Here is a 20,229-nt window from a genome sequence, read left to right as displayed (position 1 = left end):
AAACTATGTAAGGAAACGAATCTCCTTCGGTTCAGGAAGAGTTTGAAAACTGTACTGTTCGTAGAGGCATGGGGTCGCTCTGAGAAGGTCACTTCGTTCTCTACTTGTACTGGATGTCCGCTGATAGCGCTTAGAGACCCCTGGGTGATAATGCGCTTTATAAATTCGCATTAACATAACATACTAGTGCACCCATCATCATCGCAGGTTGCACACCCGCTCAGTCTTTGCGGTGCTACTAACTCAGTGACCAGTGAGGCCACACACGTGGCAGTAGGCCCCCCTGTTCCATGGCTCAGGCCTACACTGCGGTCCTGCAGGGCATACAAAACATTAGGTGTCCAGACCACTGGGACCACCGGGATGGGCAATCACCGTGGCCGGGTGCCTCTGCTGGCCGCAGTGCATGCGGTGCAAGCAACTCTAAAATGGCGTAGAGCACGTGCACCCGTCTTTTTTATTGGTAGGGTCACGTGTCCTGTGACGCCTGTGCTGGATGGGTGTGGTATGGGTGTATACCAGCCGTGAGGGAGTGGCTGTGGCACACTGACAACTAGACCTGTGACCAGCAGATCACTACAATGAAAATGTAGGCCATGTGCCGTTGTTGTCCTTCCCTGTAAGCGTAGGCGTAGTGGGCTGGCCTGGAGTATGGCATGCCAGCCCTGAGTGAGGCTGTGAAGAAGTATAGGCCAGAGGCAGCGGTCAGGAAGGGCCCACAGCCATGTGGCATTGACTTGAGCTGCATAGTGTTAGTGGTAGGTGTAGCGCTCAGCTTATGCGCAGCTAGCGATGATGCAATGTTTATTGCCCACTGGACTGCGTCATCTGTAATCGCAACTCAATCTGAATTTTGAGCCCTGCTTACTGCAGTGTAGGTTGAAAGCAGTGATAATAAAGGGCCCACAGCCATGTGGCGTTGACTTGAGCTGTATAGACTTAGTGGTAGGTGTGGCGCTCAGCGTGTGTGCAGACAGCGATGATGCAATGTCTCTTGCCTACTGGACTGCGTCCTCTACAATCGCGACTTGATCTGAATTGTGAGCCCTGCTGTGCACAGTGTAGACTTCCATTCAGTGTTTGTTTGTACTTGCAAGATGAATTTGGTCATTGTAGTAAAGCTATAACTGATATAAAACAAGTTATTGAAGCAAGGATACTAAAAGGATATTGTGTAGATTTCAGGAACGTTATACTTAGTTGCCTACTGCACTCTGTAATTAATGAATGAAGAGTGAATTTTAATTGTGAGCCCTGATGACCGCAGTGTAGGCAGGAGGCAGCGGTCAGCAAGGGCCCACAGCCATGTGGCGTTGAGCTGCACAGTTATTGGTAAGTCAGCATCTGTGCAGCCAGCGATGATAAGTGGTGCACTGAGTTAATGGCACCTGAAGCAACCAGCGTGTGCTCACCCTGCGATTATGCGTGGTACGGGCAGACTGCACTAGGAGCAATGTCTTTTGCGTACTTCTTTCTACCTTAATAGGTCCACGTGGCATTGTCTTATGGTAGAGTGAGTTAGTTAGTGTTAGAGTTAGTGACACTTGAAGCACTCAGTGTGTGCGCACCCTGCGATGATGCGTGGTCTGGGCGGGAGGCACTGGGAGCAATGTCTTTTGTCCAATCAATTCTGCCATAATAAGGTCAGATGACGATGACTTATGGTGCAGTGAGTTAGTGGCGCCTGAAGCACTCAGCGTGTGCGCACCCTGTGATGATGCGTGGTCCGGGCGGGCCACACTGGGAGCAATGTTTTTTGCCTACTGAATTCTGCCTTAATAAGTCCACGTGGCGATGACTTATGGTGCAGTGAGTTAGTGGCACCTGAAGCACTCAGCGTGTGCACACCCTGCGATGATGTGTGGTCCAGGCGGGCCACACTGGGAGCAATGTTTTTTGCCAATTGAATTCTGCCTTAATAAGCCCATGTGGTGATGACTTATGGTGCAGTGAGTCAGTGGCACCTGAAGCACTCAGTGTGTGCACACCCTGCGATGATAAGTGGTCCGGTCGGGCCGCACTGGAAGCAATGTCTTTTGTCTAATTAATTCTGCCTTAATAAGGCCACGTGGCATTGAGTTCTGGTGCACTGAGTAAGTGGTACCTTTGGCACTCAGTGTGTGGCAGTCTAAGATAATGCATGGTGAGCCGCACTGGGAGCAATGTATCTTGCCTACCGGGCTGCGTCATCTGCAATCGACACTCCATCTGCAGACACTGTCTGCAGTGTAGATCAAAGTCAGTAGTCTGTACAGACATAAGTCTGAGGTGATGTGCTGCTGGGTTCGCAGGGGGCCTGTGTCGAGGAGACCCACGGTCATGGCAGCATCCATGTGGCAGGGTGAGGGTCGCTTTTCTGGCAGAAGCGTTGGCCTTCACACAAGTAAATCGCGCCCAGAGCCCCGGCCTCGCGTACGTTGGACCAGCCCACTCCACTTCCGCTTCCAGGGGGGGACAAGTCCAACACAGGTACATGACCGAGATCTTCGCCACTGCCTGAGGTAACATGTGTACGTCTATTGTCCACAACACTACAAGCACCAGCAGAATATGTACACAAGGAGAGGTTTGTGCTCTGCATAGTGAGGTCTGTCCAGCACATCTCCGCTACTCTTGGTATTTTGTGCATTATTATTGATGGATGACTTGCGTCCTTCACATATACTTGGATGCCACATCTGCCAACATTCAAGTATTGTGTGGCTGAGGGACCATGCCATTTTTGGAAGGTCCGCTGTGCTGTTCTGTGCTGCCTCAGTGGTAGTAGGGTGGGGGGTGGTCCGGGGGGGACGTCCTGAGGCTGGTTGCTGTGGGTGTTGTGGCTTTCTTGAGTATCGGAGCTGCATGATCAGTAACTTTATGACAATTGTTGGTGTTCAGATGTGATTCTGGGCTGGGCTCCCTTTACACTATAAGTAGTCATCCTGCTTTACACCAGCAAAAGGTAAATGTTAGATTCCTACTGCTAAAGCGGCTTATTGCCTGTTTTTGGATCACACCACAGATTTGGCTGCTCGTTGAAAATATTGGAAAGTGGTGTTTTTGTATTATTTTTGCACAGGAATGCCTACTCTGCATATTATTACCGTTAGTTGTTCCTCTCATTTGTGGTGATTTTGTTTGCAGAACTTATTGCTGGAAAACTGGGGATATCGGCAGTTTTTACTAGGTTAAATATGGAATGATAATTGCGATTCTCCTATTAACATGACCAGAGAATCTGGATTTCATTAAAGACACGGAGGCTAACATTATGCATACAACTTTTAATGCAACTCCAAACAGCCGCATATGTCACAAAGCAATAGTTCCAATGGAACATTACTAACAAAACAATTCTAGTAAGCACCAGGCAATCAGCCTCTTTTAAATAAGGAGTAAAGGAGATGATGGAAATGTCCCAATGAGAAATTCAACGATGAGACTTCAAGTAAACCAAGGTAGATGAAGGCAAGAAAAAAAAACCTCCAAGATCCGTAGAGAAGGAATCAGGAACAAGAGTTCACGAGAGGTTATCTGAAAAGAAAGAAGTGTAAATAAATCTAGAAATACGAATAAAGATAAATCCTGAAAAGGAATTGAGAATTAAGATGAAACAATTTAATAATTGTAGTATGTTCATTGTTAAGGCAAGAATAGTATTGCATATATAAATAAATTTAGGAGAAATAAGCAGTAAGTAAAGTATTAACCAACAACCACCCAGGGAGGGTGGGAGGGATAATGTTAGCCTCCATGTCTTTAATGAAATCCAGATTCTCTGGTCATGTTAATAGGAGAATCGCAATTTCATTACAAGACCGGAGGCTACCATTATGCATGTTGGTAGCCATGTAACACAACATCAGACATATGAGTGATCGGTTTGCAATAATGATGAGCAAAAGTTCTAGAATTCGACCAATCAGCAGCTTTAAGAATATCATCCAACTTACCTCCTGACCAAAAGGACTTACTGGCCATAGCACCTCTGATAGAGTGTGGTTTGACGATATTTAGATCAATACCAGCAAAATTCATAACAATTTTGACCCACCTTGCAATAGAAGCAGAGGAGATACCCTTATGAGGTTTAACAAAGGATATAAGCAACTGATTAACACCAGAGGGGCGAAGAGCATGCATCATCAAATCATATTGTTTCATACAATCCACAACACAAAGTGTTTTACAAATATCAAAACGAGGATAGGATATGGAATCAGACATAGTTTTAGTCCTTCTGTGGAGTTCAAATTTAACTCCAAACATATCATAAGATCTATAAGAAATATCTAGAGCTTTAACATCAGAAACTCTACGACATGAAATTAAACAAAGTAGGGTAGCTAATTTAATAGAAAGATTCTTTCTGTTCAAAAGTGAGTTATCTGGCCAATTACAAAAAAGGTCAAGAATTAATTTGACATCCCACAAAGATTGATATCTAGTTTGGGGGGTCTTCTAAGTCTGATACTTTTAAGAATTCTGCAAATGATAGGATTTTTACCTACCGTTTTATTGTTGACCAAGGAGTGACCAGCAGAAATAGCGGATCTATAGCAATTGATAGATCTATAACTTAAACCTCTGTCGAACTGATCTCCGAGGAAGTTAACTATATCAACGATAGGTGCTTCCACGGGATCCAAGTCCCTTTCCAAGCACCAACGTAACCATACTTTCCAGATGTTGTTATACCGGTAGTGTGTCCCTGGGGCCCAAGATTCTCCGAGGAGAGTTGAAGCTGTAGACGAAAGTCTTGCGAGATCATTGGATCTCCTGACACTCTCCAAGCAAGAAGGTTCAGCTTCCCTATATGAACAAGAGGGTGAATTTGACCGTCTATGTCGGTGAGAAGGTTGTTGAGGGAAGGAATTAGGAAGGGAAGATCGTAAGACATCTCTAGAGTAGTTGGGAACCAGGCTTGTGAAGGCCAAAAGGGAGTTATCAGAACAATGGAGGCATGTTGATGTCTCACTTTCTGGAGGACTCTCTGAATCATGGCAAAGGGAGGGAAAGCATAGGCGTTGACTCCCACCCATGACTGAAGAAAGGCGTTGACTGCTAGAGCACCCGGATCGGGCATCCAGCTGTAGTAAGGATCTAGTTGAAAGGTCAGTCTGCTCGCAAAAAGTCTATTTGAAAGGGACCCCAGAAATGGTCGAGGGATCTGAAAACTAGGGTGTTGAGTTTCCAATCGGAATGATCTAGAAGGAACCTGAAATTCCAATCTGCAGAAAGGTTGGAATCTCCTGGAAGGTATTCTGCTCTTAAAGAAATGTTGTGTTCTAGACAAAACATCCAAAGTGTTTTGGCTAAATTTGATAAGTCCTTCGACTTTGTTCCACCCAGACGATTTATGTAAGCAACAGCTGAAATATTGTCAATTTTTAGAATTACTGATCTGCCTTGAAGAGAGTGTTTGAAGCTCATTAGAGCATAAAGGCCTGCAGTCAGTTCCAGATAGTTTATATGGTGAGAAGACTCCTCTCGAGACCAGATTCCACCAGTATTCTGATCTAGGAGACAGGCACCCCAGCCATGAAGGCTTGCATCCGATTCCAGAATAAAATCTGGTGTTGAACCGAATATTGCTCTGCCATTCCAAGCATCCAAATTCTCCAACCACCAGGTTAGTTCTGAAATGGATTCTTGATTCAGGGAAACATGGTCTCCGTACCAGAGACCTGATCTCAAGGCTTTTCCTTTTAACCTCTGGAGGGCTCGATAATTCAGAGGGCCTGGGAAGATGGCTTGAATGGAGGAAGAGAGAAGACCGAGGAGTCTGGCCAGTTCTCTTAAGGAAAGGTTTTGATGTTTGAGGACATGTCTTATTTCTTTTTTGATCTTGGAAATCTTCTTCTGAGGAAGAAGGAGGAGACAGTTGGAGGTGTCTACGGTGAAACCAGGGAATTCCATGGATTTTGAGGGGGACAGTATTGACTTTTCTTTGTTTACAATAAAGCCAAGATTTTCTAGAAGATCCATGACGACTTTGAGATCTTGAAGAATTTGAGTAAAGTCTTGAGACATGATAAGGATGTTGTCTAGGTAAATAATCATACGAATCCCTTTCTCTCTTAGAGAGGATGCAACAGCTCTCATCACTTTGGTGAAACACCAAGGGGCTGATGAGAGGCCGAAGGGAAGAGCTTGGAATTGATAAAGTCGGTTCTTCCAAATAAATTGTAGGAAGGTTTAATGTTCCTTGGCCATAGGGATGGTAAAATAGGCGTCTTTAAGATCTAGTTTGACTAACCAGTCTCCTTCTAACAAGAGATCTCTCAGAAGATGGATACCCTCCATTTTGAAATGTCTGTAAACAAGGAACTTGTTGAGTTCCCTGAGATTTATGACGGGTCTCCAACCTTTGTCCTTTTTTTCCACAAGAAAGAGAGTACTTACAAACCTCAGAAGTTCCATGGAGACTTATACAATTGCTCCTTTCTGGAGCATTGAAGAAATCTCCTCTTCTATAATCACTTCTTGAGCTGGAGAAAGAGACATTACTCTTGGGAAAGAAACTTGAATTGGGGTATCTATGAAATCTATTGTAAAACCGGTAACGGTGTTCAAGACCCATGGATCTATAGTGATAAGTTTCCAATTTTGGAGAAAGAATTTCAGTCTGCCTCCCACTTTCGTGGGAGGGGAGGAAGGAATTGAAACACTTACTTAGTGGGTTGTTGTCGTTAGGTCATCCTCTTGGTCTGGAGCCTCTCGAACGGAAGCCTCTTCCTCTTGGAGGGTAAAATTGAGATTGGTAGGAGGATTGGTAACTGCCTCTGCTGTCGAAGCCTCTGGATCTACCGTAGGGCCTTCGATTAAAACGGACGAAAGATTGGCCCCTTCTTCCGGCCCTGCCAAAAAGGTTATTAGTGTTGGGGTTGAAGACTTTCTTCATATTCTGGTGAGCTCTATCTAGGGCAGTAAAGGTTGACACATATCTACCTAGTGTCTTGATTAGGTCTTCACCAAAAAGTAGCCCTTTAGGATTGAGGGAGGGCTCTTTGTCAGCCAAGTCGCTCAACTTTGGGCTAATTTTAGTAAGCACGACTCTCCTTCTTTCGGAATTAAGACCAGCATTTGTGTTTCCTAAAAGGACTAGTGGCCTTTGACTCCAACCACGTATAAGGTTAGTATCCAAGGTGGAGCCATTGATGTGACTGTCTTCAGCTGCATCTATAATTTTGGAGAGGGGGCCTAAGATGCCCAGAACTCGGTCTTGGCAGATTTTAAGGGATCTCTCCATACCCTTCCTGGGATCTCTGCCGAGTTTGAAGAGATATTTTATCAACTCTGGGTCGAGATTGGGTGTTTGGCAGACTTTGCCTTCAATAGAAGGTCTTGAGCATTCCATTCGTAAGAGGTTGCGAGTGTTTCTCTCAAGAGGATTCCTGATCCACTTGGTGATGAATTGGCTAACGTGTTCCAAAGGAGTCCAATCATAGCTCCTAGGATGTTTAATATTGAGGGGAGAAAACATTTCTTGACCAAGAGGGTCTCAGATACTATCCTTTGAGGAGGAGGGTAAGTTATCATCAATAGATTCGAAATCTTGATCATCCTCATCTAAATCGAGGATGTATTCGTCAGGAAAATCTGAGATAGTATTGTTATAATCATCGTGAACAAGGTTATTAAAATCATTATGGCTGATGGAATCATTATTTCGAGCACTAGGATAGGTGGTGCCGCTGAGGACACCTTTAAGATTTGTGCCGCGGTGGACACCTTTATATGTTGTGCCGCGGTGGACACCTTGATAAGTTGTGCCACTAGGGACACCCGAGGTACTAGGACCTGAAGTAGTGCTCTTAGGGGTAGGGTCAATATTTTTAATTTTTTTAGTCTTTTTACCCCTTAAATCAGTGAGGTCATTATCGAGTCCCTCTTGGAATTCATCTTCCTCTTCTGGAGAAAGGGATCTCTTGGATGCCATGATTTGGGAGAGTGTAGAGAACATACACGATCGCATTTCTCTATGAATAAGAGATTTAAATGCCTCATTGTCAATATTAAGGAGAGAGACATTGTCTTGATCTGAGTCTGAATCAGACATTGTGGAGAGGAAAGAAGGTATAATATAAAATATAATATATAAGAATGAATTCTCTCCTATTCTTCTCCCTTTTTTTTATATTAGATAAACAGAGGAATTAAATAAGTATATTTCCCCTTTTTTTTTTTTTGGATATGTGGATTATATTGGGCAAATGGATTGATATTTGTTTAAATTAAGCTCATTTCCAGCTTAGATAGTCTTAAAATACGAGCGGAGCGAAGACCTGCATGAGAAACAGCTGATCGCGTCGGAAAAACTGTCAGTTTCCTGATTGCGATCAGCCGGTTGCTTAGGAACGCTCATTGTGAGCGCGCGGTTAGAGGAAAGAGATAGGCGGGCGTAGCACGCTGCGCGTGTGTCGCCAAGGGCCTTTCCTTTCTAATGGGAACGGTAAAACGGGACGGGCACGAAGGGAAAGGCAGCCGGGATCGGAAAGTAACCGGCGCTGCTATCATAAGCGAAGGAAAGGATGGGGAGCAGAGCGAGGCATCGAGGGGGAGCCGACCTCCGTAAATTGGAGGTCGGAGGTTGGAACAGGCCAGGGGAAGGAAAACGAGGCCTTCCGGAAGGCCTGAAAGGAGAAATCTGTGGTGAGTGATGGCAGCAAGTCAAGTAAACAATACAGTTTATACCAATGACATAGGGGAAAAGGCAATAGTATCAGGGTAAAACCTACCGTAAAAACCTACCGTAATAAGGCGAATACCTAGGGGGTAAATACATGTCAAGTGCAAGTACACAATAGTAAATACAAGTTAAGAGTAATATATATACATGTCAAAGTGCTAACATTATAAGAAACAATATCGGAAGAGAGCAAGAGAAAGCATTACTTATCTGCTTGGAGCCGCATTTAAAAGAAGCTGATTGCCTGGTGCTTACTAGAATTGTTTTGTTAGTAATGTTCCATTGGAACTATTGCTTTGTGACATATGCGGCTGTTTGGAGTTGCATTAAAAGTTGTATGCATAATGGTAGCCTCCGGTCTTGCAATGAAATTTAAAATCACTGAAAAAACCATCGGTACAATGAACATTATAATTATAAATTAGCATTTTAAAAAACTTTTGAAATTCACTGAAAAAACCATCTGTTTCAGGGACGTTATAGTTACAAATTAGCATTTAAAAAACATTTGAAATTCACTGAAAAAACCATAGGTTTCTGGAACGTTATAGTTAGTTGGACATTTCACTCTTACAGAACCATAGAAATGTCGCTGTTATAGTTAGTTGAGCTAACTATAACTTGCGCCCCCGCAATGCACTGTGGATGACGTCCCATATTACATCATTCATGACATGGTCAGTGACATCACTGATGACATCCCAAATGACATCACTGATTACATCATCCACGTGAAAATCTGACGTACCTCCTCACACCTTAATAAAACCTTTGATACACCCACTCTAAAATACACACTATTTTCGAAAAAATAGAGACACCAATACCAGTTACTACGTACGCACTGTCTGATTCCTAGGTCTACACACACATCCACTCATTCACTCAGACAGTCACTCATACATGCTGTGACTCATCAATACAACACTATTATAGGTACTCATACACCTATACAAATACTCACACACCGCCACTCATCCAGAGTTACTCACTCATCTAGACAGTCATGCAAATAATCAATCTACTTACTCACATATACAGTTATACACACACAACCTCACTTATTCATACAGATACTAACATATACTTACTCTCTTATACAATGACTGATACATGTGCACACACATCCATACAGCCACTCTCACAATCACTGACTGTATAGTCATTTATATACATCAACTCTCATATGTACTGCATTTTACATATGTAGTTACTTGGACATGTAGCACTGAGATATCCATTCACTCACCAACAAACCCATAAACACACTCACCCACCCATACTGTTGTTTCCACATGCACTCTTGAACCCATACTCTCAGTGAATGAAGCACTCATACATTTATACACAGAGTCACACACCTCCCATCCACCCACACACACAGTCAGGCACCCATACAAATACTCAGGCAACCAATCAATAACCCATATACACATGTAGCTACTCATCAACCAATGCAGCAGTTTACACAGCAGTAGACAGACTGATACAGACATTCACACAGTTTAGTCATTAACCCATGCATTCAGTAAGAAACATTTAATCAGTCACTTATACAGTTAGTCACGCACCTACTAAATCCTCCATTCAGACCCTTATATACCCACTCATTCTTCAATAAGCTTGGCCAATATATATATTACCTACTGGCGGTCGCCAGTAGGTATATATAGTTAGGATTTTTTCCCTATGGGATTTTTGAAAATTCTATGTCTAATAACTTTGGCGTTTGTGGACGGAATTGGCTGAAATTTTCTGGAAAATGGCACATTTTGTTTCTGAGCAGCCCCTGAAAATTTTGGGGGGGTTCGTCAAGGGGGGGCCGAGAAAAAAGGGGGGTCCCAAAACGCGTTTTTCCCATGTTAATTTCCATAGGGCGGTTGGCCTCACTTTTAGCCCGAACGGCTGAATGGATTTGCACGAAACTTGGCAAAATTGTAGGGACTGGTAGCCCGATGTGCCTTTTGTAGGTCTCAATATATGTGCTCCAGTGGATTTTGAGAAATTAACGTTTAAAAAAAGATATATATCTGTAACAGCGGACTGGGCAGCGGCCCAGGACGCGTACTTTTCGCGCAACGGAGCTTTGTGAAGCGAAGCTGATTGGTTCTCCGGCGTCTGTCAACATTCCAAACAGTCCGTAGCGGCCGCCATCTTGTCTCTCGGTAGGATCGAGAGACAAGAGGAGGTCAAAACAAAGGGGGAAATAACTATAAGGGGGCATAGTAGATCCTCGCTGACCCCCTAGGTTTGATGTGGAGGTTTTAAAAGGGCCCCGCGGGGCAAAAAAAAATAATAATAATAATAATCGAACGGCTGAATGGATTTGCACGAAACTTGGCAAAATATTAGGGACTGGTAGCCCGATGTGCCTTTGCTAGGTCTCAATATATGTGCTCCAGTGGATTTTGAGAAATTAACGTTCAAAAAAAGATATATATCTGTAACAGCGCTCCGCTTCGCGTAACGGAGGTTTGCGAAGCTGATTGGTCATTCTGTCACTGGGCTATAGTTGGGCTACATCTGGCTGATATTTGGGCTACATTTGTTTTTTTGTGTGTCTGGCGGCCATCTTTGGGCTACATTGGGCTACATTGGGCTACATTTGGGCTCCAACATATATATAGGCCAATGTAGCCCAATATATATTTTTCAAAGTTAATTTTCGTAAAAACCACTGGAGCATATATCTTGAGACATGGCAAAGGCACATCGGGCTACCAGTCCCTACAATTTTGCCAAGTTTCGTGGAAATCCATTCAGCCGTTCGAGCTAAAAGTGAGTCCAACCGCCCTATGGAAATGAAGGAAATGAATGGGTAATTTGTAATTAGCAAATAGCTCATCGCAAACTAGGAATGGTAAAGAATCGCTATTTATTCCTTAAAGTTCGCTATTTAGGAAATGCAAAAAACTTTGATGATACATATGGCGGTTCATCTCTAACAAGATAAGAAGCATAGGGATACATTTATGATGACTGGCGCATCACCAGGGATGTGTTAGTCATTCTGTGCCGCTGTTCCGTCACCTATGGTGTGCTGCATTTACAATGCGGCGCATCATGGGGCAAAAACAGCACAGATGCGTGATGTATCTGTGCCGTAAAGGTGGCGCATTGCTGGAGTTGTATCGCAAGTGTGATGAAGCTCCAGCAAGGGTCGGGGGTGCCCCTGTCGCAGGGTTTCTGTTCTCACACAGAACTGTGGACAGAGGATTGGAACCTCGGCGAATTAGGGTGTCCCAAAACTCACGTTAGTAATCAAAAACTCCTTAGCAAGCTAGGTACAGTGTCACATTGGATATAACAAACTCTCAATGTTTAGACAATCCAGAATATGAACTTATAGTACCTCAGGATACGTGGAACTCATGAACAGTCGGTCGTTATATATTTCTTAGAAACCAGAACATGGAGTTAAGAAGAACACATGTGTATTTGAAATGTTTATTTACTAATGCCACTACGTGCGTAGTATCTTAGATAATACAAGTACACATATTATCAGTAGCAAAATTACCAGCATAGTTACTAGTACATAAAAAGCGAATGGTGATAGTATGTTAACATGCTGTAAATGAATAAGAGTTAGCAACACTTATAAGCAGCCGCGGGCCGTGGAGGGAGTTACGGTGGGGCAGGGAGGCGGGGAGGGGGAGGGGCAAGGTAGAGAGGGCTCCACCCTGCTTCTCCCCCTCCCCGCCTCCCTGCCTCACCGTAACTCCCTCCACGGCCCGCGGCTGCTTATATCTCACCCTCCCTAATACACATATTATATTATTTGCTAAGAAGGTCTCTTTGTGTTGGTTTAGGGCGTGCCCATACTTTAGTGTCTTAGATTTGAAGGAATCACATCAGCATACACCAGCTCTCTCTTCATGTGAGCCGCATCAACTGTTGTGTATGTGTGTTCGGCAAAGCAATATAAAACCCGCCTCATGCCCAGAATTGGCAGAAGTTGCACTTATGTTATGAGTATGAAGTCGTGGAGATCAGACCTCATAACAATTCTGTATCGTGTTGTTCTTGAAACTTCAGCACTCGCTGTACAGATATAGTTTAACAAGCAAAGCAGATAGTAGAGCAATAACATATTATTCTCATGTAAACCACGATGAACTACTAGGTTGAAAGCTAAAGCAACAACTAAGTGTCGTGTGCAGAAGTTGCAAAAAAGGAAAAATGGCGTTTAAACCGGTAATGAGCCCATGCTAACTTAACACGGTGTAAAGATATCCAGGACCTAGATGACACCTCCCCATGATCCGGAAACGAACTGAATAAGATAATAGAAGTGCCATCTCATGAGAGCAGATTGCAAGTTTATATGTGGACGGTCCGCAAGGTAAAGCATTAAAAACTAGGAAAATTTAATGCTAAAGAAAAATAAAACAGCCAAGTACTTTATCGAGTCTTAAGCCAATAGGCAAGGTAAATAATAAAAACTTGACAAATAAGTCAATTAATTGTCAATGAAATGCTAGTACTCAGCATATCAAACATGAAAAAGGTCTATGACATAACTGTGTATGCAAAATAAGCTGCAACAGCCTCCAATAGGAAGTCACCGTCTTCATCCGAAAACAGTTCAGCCATCCAATTTAAAAGCGGAAAAGAACATACGTGCTCTCCCAGCACCGGATCCTCTATCACCATCAGAGGACAGCTCGGTGGGTTTTCAAGAAAGCTCTGTTCCAAGAAAGACTGTGCTGCCGCCAGTAAATTCCAGGGACCAAGTAGTCCATGCATCAATGCCACAGCCATAATCCTTTCGCCAGGACAAACCAACTCGTGAGTAATGATAGGAGTCATCAGCTGATTAAAGTCGACGTCAGGAGAAACCGGTCCGCAGAGACACAAATCAATGGCCCAATCGAAATCACAGGTCAGGCAGTGAAATACAGGCTGGACACAGGTGAAGTAGGAGAATCGAAAAGATAATCCATATGCCGTGCTTAATATCGCCAACGGCATTGTGCCATAATATTCTAGCATGCAATTGCGGAACAGTGTCAGCAGCTGCAGGGTGGGAGGTTGCATAGGAGGGACATCCATATTTAAAAATGTAAAAAAGCACAAGAGCGTCCGCTGGTAATGCAAGTAAAAATGCCAATCCACGAACCAGAGTGGAGAAAATAGAATGAAAGGAAGCAGGGATGAGTCCAAAGATTTTCTCAAATGAAGTCACGAGACCACTGGTAACAACTTTAAAAAAGTGCGCCAGGGACTTTGCGGAGGATGCGTTAAAGATAGTCGGAACCATCTTGCTGAATTTGAAAGGCAAATCTGAATTGAAAAGTGTGTGCACCTCTGTACGGGTGTTCGCTATGTGAAGCACGAAAGTTTCACGGGCCGAACTCAAGGCCACCTCTCTCTGAGACAAAAGAGCTCTTATTCTTGCCATGCCGTTGAAATCTGTCCCAAGGTTGGTATTTGTGGCCAGATTGAAAACTCCCTATGTTCATGTGTGGGAGGAAATAGAACATTTCTGCAGCAAATAACCCGTTCACTTACTGTTACGATAAAAGGAATACTTTTAATTAACTCAGAACAATCTTCATTATTGAGCATCAAATAACTACCATTTTCCAACAACTTGAACGTGGGGATGATAGCAGGAACTGGCGTGCCTTGCAACACGCAAGCCATATTTGGTTGGTGTTTGTTGCATGAACCGTGTAACTGTATGTGCCTACACATTAGTGAATGATCTGGCGTCTCAGTGCATTCCTCTCCATTCAGATAAACTTCTTGATCATCTTTGAAACATCTGTATGTGTATGGAAGCGACCAGACCTCATGAAGAAAAGCACTACCTAAAGGTTCATAACGACCTATTGGTATATATTTCATACAATTTGAAAACTTATATAAAGCAAAAGGCAGCGTTATTAAACCGTGGATAAGGCACGTTGCCAAAAAACCCGCAATCCTCTGCTGATGATGTCACTGAGCATGTCATGAATGATGTAATATGTGACATCATCAGCAGTGGATTACGGGTAATAGTATCTCTAGTTTACTCCCCTATAGCTGTCTTTCTTTTAACATAAGTGTCTGTTTCCTTCCCTTATACTTACTGTTTTTGGTTCGCTTCCGGTTCGCGTACCGGGGAGCGAACTGGGAAGCGAACTAAGAGAAATAGAGGTTGGCACAGTTCCAAATATTGTACCAATTTTTTAATAACGGGGAGGTAGTTCTGAAAAGAACTTTTTTTTTTATTTTTCAGAATTTTTTTTTACTTTTTTTGAATTTTTCTGAACAGTTTTATATTTTTGGGGGTTTTTCTTGGAGGGGGCAATGAAAACGATTCATTGTAAAGGGCTCAACAGGAGCAACAAAACAAAAAAAGAAGTATTTATTATTTTGGGCGTTTCGTACAAACTTGCATATGATAGTCAATAGCTCTGTTGATCAGAGTGATGCTTTTTTCTCCGTAGGAAATTAATCCATCGCAAAATACGCAGATGTGTTTTACATCACCAAATCTCATTTGTATATTTGGCACCATCTCCCTGCCCTCTGGTCCCGTTACTTCCGGTACAACAGATCTTCTGGCCATAATAGGGAGATTATCTAGGTCGTTCCGAAACTGAGCAGCACTGTAGTTGTTAGGATGCCACCTAGTCATATGGCGATGCATTGTGTAGTTTCCGAAACTGTATTTTTTGTCGGTCCCTCTGGACAGTCTATCTTGACATATAAGGCAAGTTACGTATCTTGCATTTACTTTTTTCTGACCTTTGGGAATTTAAAAAAATTGCCAAATGAAGTTTTCTTTCCGGTGAGACGTCCTGGGCTGCTCAGGCAAAAACTGCCTCTCTTCGTGCTCGTCCTCCTGTTCCTCTTCTTCCTCTCCTTGTTGAATTATAACTTGAGCAGGTGGTCCACTCTTCCTTGGATGTGGTGGAGGTGGTGGGGAAGCACCAGCTGAAGCTACTAAAGAAGCCATTGCTCAGTGATCACAAAGGGTCTTTCTCTCACAATGATGAAAGTCAGAGTGAGGAAAGAAGGAGGGATTTTCATCATTTGGGAAAAACAAGAGTTCTCAACCAATCAAAAGTGTTCATTTTAGATTATATGACCTAGTCTTACATCATTAGGAAACCAAAAGTGAAATGAACCAATGAAAAGTGTTATTACCAAGTCACATGACTTGCTGTGTTTACGTTAAGCGCTTTGCAGGGCCTCCCGGTTTGCTTCCAGAAACCTGCGCTTTGCGACTCGCTTCGCGTACCAGTTCGCTAACGTTGTACGTCATATGACGTATCACGCGACAACGTGAAACGTCATGCGGACGGGAGGCGTCACGATGTTGTTTTCTAACGCGGCACTTGCGGTAAAGAAACGTTTACCGGCTCGCGGTCTATTTCGCGGCATCAAGGTCAGCTAACGGGAAGCTTCCCGATTCGCGAAGCGGGAACGAAGAAAAAAAAATATTTAAAAAAAAAATTATTCATAAACATATAAAATATATTTTGGGATTTAAAGAAGAATACATTTTACAGCTACAGATATTAGCTGTTAAAAAACCAATGAAATTCACAGAAAAAACCATAGGTTATAGACCATATATAGTTAGGAATTAGCATTTACAAAACCTTGAAAATTCACTGAAAAAACCATAGGTTATAGACCATATATAGTTAGGAATTAGCATTTAGAAAACCTTATTTTACTCACACAAAACCATTGAAATTCCATATATAGTTAGTTGCACTAACTATATATCGCGCACCCGCAATCCACTGCTGATGATGTCACATATTACATCATTCATGACATGGTCAGTGACATCACTGATGACATCACTGATGACATCTCAAATGACATCACTGATGACATCATGACACACCAATACCAGTTACTACATAAGCACTCACTGATTCCTACGTCTACACACACATTCACTCATTCACCCATACAATCACTCATACATACAGTCACTTATTATTACAACACTATCATATGCACTCATACACCTATGCAGACAGTCACACACTGCCACTCATCCATGGAGTTACTCACACACCAAGCCAGTCCTGTAAAGAATCAATCACACTTCCATTTCTTCATCTATACAGTTAAACACAGAACACCATACTTCAGTGACATCACTGATGACATCACTAATGACATCTGAAATGACATCACTGATGACATCTCAAATGACATCACTGATGACATCATGACACACCAATACCAGTTACTACATACACACTCACTGATTCCTACGTCTACACACACATTCACTCATTCACCCATACAATTACTCATACATACAGTCACTTATTATTAGAACACTATCATATGCACTCATACACCTAGTCAGTCCTGTGGAGAATCAATCACACTTCGATTTCCTCATCTATAGTTAAACACAGAACACCATACTTTTCACACATATACTAACACATACTTACTCTCTTATACAATCACTGATACAAGTACACATTGATATGCACAGAGTCACACACCTCCCAGCCAGCCACACACACACTCAGTCTTCCATACATCCAGTCATTCTTCAATATGTAAAACGTATTTAAACTTTACAAAAACACACAGACACTAGATGATGTCATCAGTGATGTCATTTGAGATGTCATCAGTGATGTCATCAGTGATGTCACTGACCATGTCATGAATGATGTAATATGTGACATCATCAGCAGTGGATTGCGGGTGCGCGATATATAGTTAGTGCAACTAACTATATATGGAATTTCAATGGTTTTGTGTGAGTAAAATAAGGTTTTCTAAATGCTAATTCCTAACTATATATGGTCTATAACCTATGGTTTTTTCAGTGAATTTTCAAGGTTTTGTAAATGCTAATTCCTAACTATATATGGTCTATAACCTATGGTCTATAACCTATGGTCATACAAGTGAAATGTCCAATAAACTATAACGTCCATGAAACCTATGTTTTTTTAGTGAATAGATGAATGGATGGATGGATGAATGGATGGATAGATAGATAGATAGATAGATAGATAGATAGATAGATAGATAGATAGATAGATAGATAGATAGATAGATAGATAGATAGATAGATAGATAGATAGATAGATAGATAGATAGATAGATTTGTAGAATAGGATGGGTAAATTGAAACACTTTTGAATACTATGCAATAGTTTACACTTTATATTTTTCGAGTTGTGTGTTGCTGCTCTTCTCTTGTAATTGTGTCGGTTTTTCTCTTTTCTATTCTCAGCAAGATTTTACGTCATTGGACTTGACGTGCCTTTGGTCATCCCTCCTGGAGAAGATGCAGTGTTACCATGTCACCTGTCACCTCAGATCAATGCAGAGAACATGACTATAAGGTGGTTTAAAGACAAATATCTGGACCTTGTCCACTTGTATCAGGACGGAGAGGACTGGTTTGAAAACCAGATAGCAGAGTACAGAAGCAGGACAACCCTTACTAAAGATGCCATCAAAGCCGGCAGCGTGTCCTTGATAATACACAATGTTCGACCTACCGATAGTGGCCTGTACACGTGTTTCTATAATACAGGATTCTTCCATGAAGAGGCAGTAGTGGAACTAAAGGTGGCAGGTCAGTCATTTGCACGTCATATAGAAAATATAATTATTTTACTGCTATGATTACCTAGTTCAATCATATCCAGCAACTATGCAACGTTTGTAAAAGATGGGCAAACAAGGGACAGACATTGGCCTTCTTAAAATTTGTGCCACTGCTCTTGTGGCTCAGTCATAATGCAGCTCTTCAAACTAGGGGGCATCATTACTAAGGGCTTTTGTTATCTTTGTGTGACACAAGCCATCACAAGGCAATGCAAGTCCTTAAATGAGATTCATAATAAAATGCAAGGGGTCATTTGCGTCACCGTGTGTACCTTTTAGGGGTGGGCGGAAGTCGCAGAAGGGACTATCGCGGAGAGGCACGGAGAATGAACCAATCTCCGTGCCTCTCTGCGATATTTCCGCTTCGCGAGCCCGCCTGCCGCCCGCCCACCACCCGCTTCCCGCCCGCCTCCCGCCCACCTTATTTAATTAAATTTAAAGGCTAAGGGAGGCGGGAGGCAGGCGGGCGGGAGGCGGGCGGGTGGCCAACTTCCGTTCCACCCGTGAATGGGCGGAAATTTACCCAGTTTTACCGCCTTCTTTGCAGAAGGCGGAAAGTGCACATTTCTGTCCATACCGTGGGCAGAACGGAAATCTCCGCCCACCCTTAGTACCTTTGTAATGGAATGTAACACAGCACACTGGCTTGTTCAGTGTTGTGTTACATTTTGCTCTGGAAGGTGTCATGGGTGGAGCATGAGCATTCTCATACACCCACACATGGGATTTGAAACTATCCAAGATTTACCAAAGACATTAACCTGGCACTGCACCAAAATGGTACGCCGAACACAGAGACTCTTAATGTGGAGACATATTTGTATTTCTCCTCATTATTTCATATTTTATCCCATATCTTAGTATTTATGGCGCTGTTCTGCTCTCTCTTGTTAATGAAACGCAGCTCAGCCACTTTGCTTGCAATCCTGCATTGCGTGAACTTTTAGTAAATAAGCCCCATGACCCAGATTTATATCTTGTGTTGGGGTTGTCCCACTTTTTTAACACATCTCCAGCAAAATATATATTTCTGGATTTAATAAGCCATGCAAAAAATGATTTGCATGGCTTTGTATTGCATTGTAAAAATACAAAATAAGGCAAGAGAGAGCTGTCTTGCATTTCTTAGTGCAAGGGAAGCTTTGTGTTGCATAGAAAGTTAGTAAATATGTAGCTAGGTGATGGATATGCATAATTTAGTGCTTGTCATAATTGCACATTTTATAACCATGGTGTGATTTAATTGTATTACTATGTTTGCATTTTATTAATCAAATCTTTTAGGTGACCACATTTATTAGTTGTGAATGGAACCGAGTATAGATAAAAGGTGTGAGCCTCATTTATGAGAAGTGGCGCATCGCTGCGTGAAAGCTGCGATACGCCACTTCTCAGTGCGCCCTCCTTGCGACACCAATGATGGGTCATATTTACAGTATGACGCATCGTGTCGCAAGGAAGGACAGATACGTCAGTATTACTGATGTATCTGTTGGCGGGGCATTGCTGGAGTTGTGTCGGAAGCCCGATGCAACTCCAGCAATGTTCTTTTCACATGGTCGAAGCCCCATGTGAAAGGGCCTGCGTCACCCTTACGCCTGCCATGAGGCAGGAATAAGGATTTGATGCATTGGTGTCCTAGAAGTGGCGCCACTCCTACGACCCTTGCTGTGGGGGAATGCCCACCCTGCATACATTATACCCGATGCGGGTATAATGTAGCGCAGGGCTTTGCCTAGAAGCGTCACCTTGTAAATATGTTGCAACGTGGCGCATTAATTTATGCCGCTGCAGTGTCGCAAAAAGTGACTCGATGGTGGCGCAAAAATGGTGCAAGGGCTCATAAATAAGCCTCTGTGGCTTTAAGGGCCTAGATCCCACTTTCAAAACATTTCCATGGCTCACTTAGTTGGGTCTGACTCTCTGGATTTCATTTTTGCTTGTTTGCTATT

At 42.8% G+C, this 20,229-nt stretch overlaps 1 protein-coding gene across 1 annotated transcript in view; it reads left to right on the top strand.

Annotated features, from left to right (window-relative positions):
- The window catches only part of LOC144752947 (butyrophilin subfamily 1 member A1-like), a 455,251-nt gene that overhangs the window by 126,369 nt on the left and 308,653 nt on the right, over nt 1-20,229 (top strand). The window contains exon 3 of the mRNA XM_078640757.1: nt 17,898-18,245. Coding sequence (XP_078496883.1) covers nt 17,898-18,245 — 348 coding nt within the window. The remainder of the gene's footprint in view (nt 1-17,897; nt 18,246-20,229) is intronic.

This window comes from Lissotriton helveticus, chromosome 5_1, assembly GCF_964261635.1.
Source record: "Lissotriton helveticus chromosome 5_1, aLisHel1.1, whole genome shotgun sequence".
Lineage (NCBI taxonomy): Eukaryota > Metazoa > Chordata > Amphibia > Caudata > Salamandridae > Lissotriton > Lissotriton helveticus.
The sequence above is the reverse complement of the archived record's forward strand: the minus strand, read 5'-3'. Positions and strand labels throughout refer to the sequence as shown.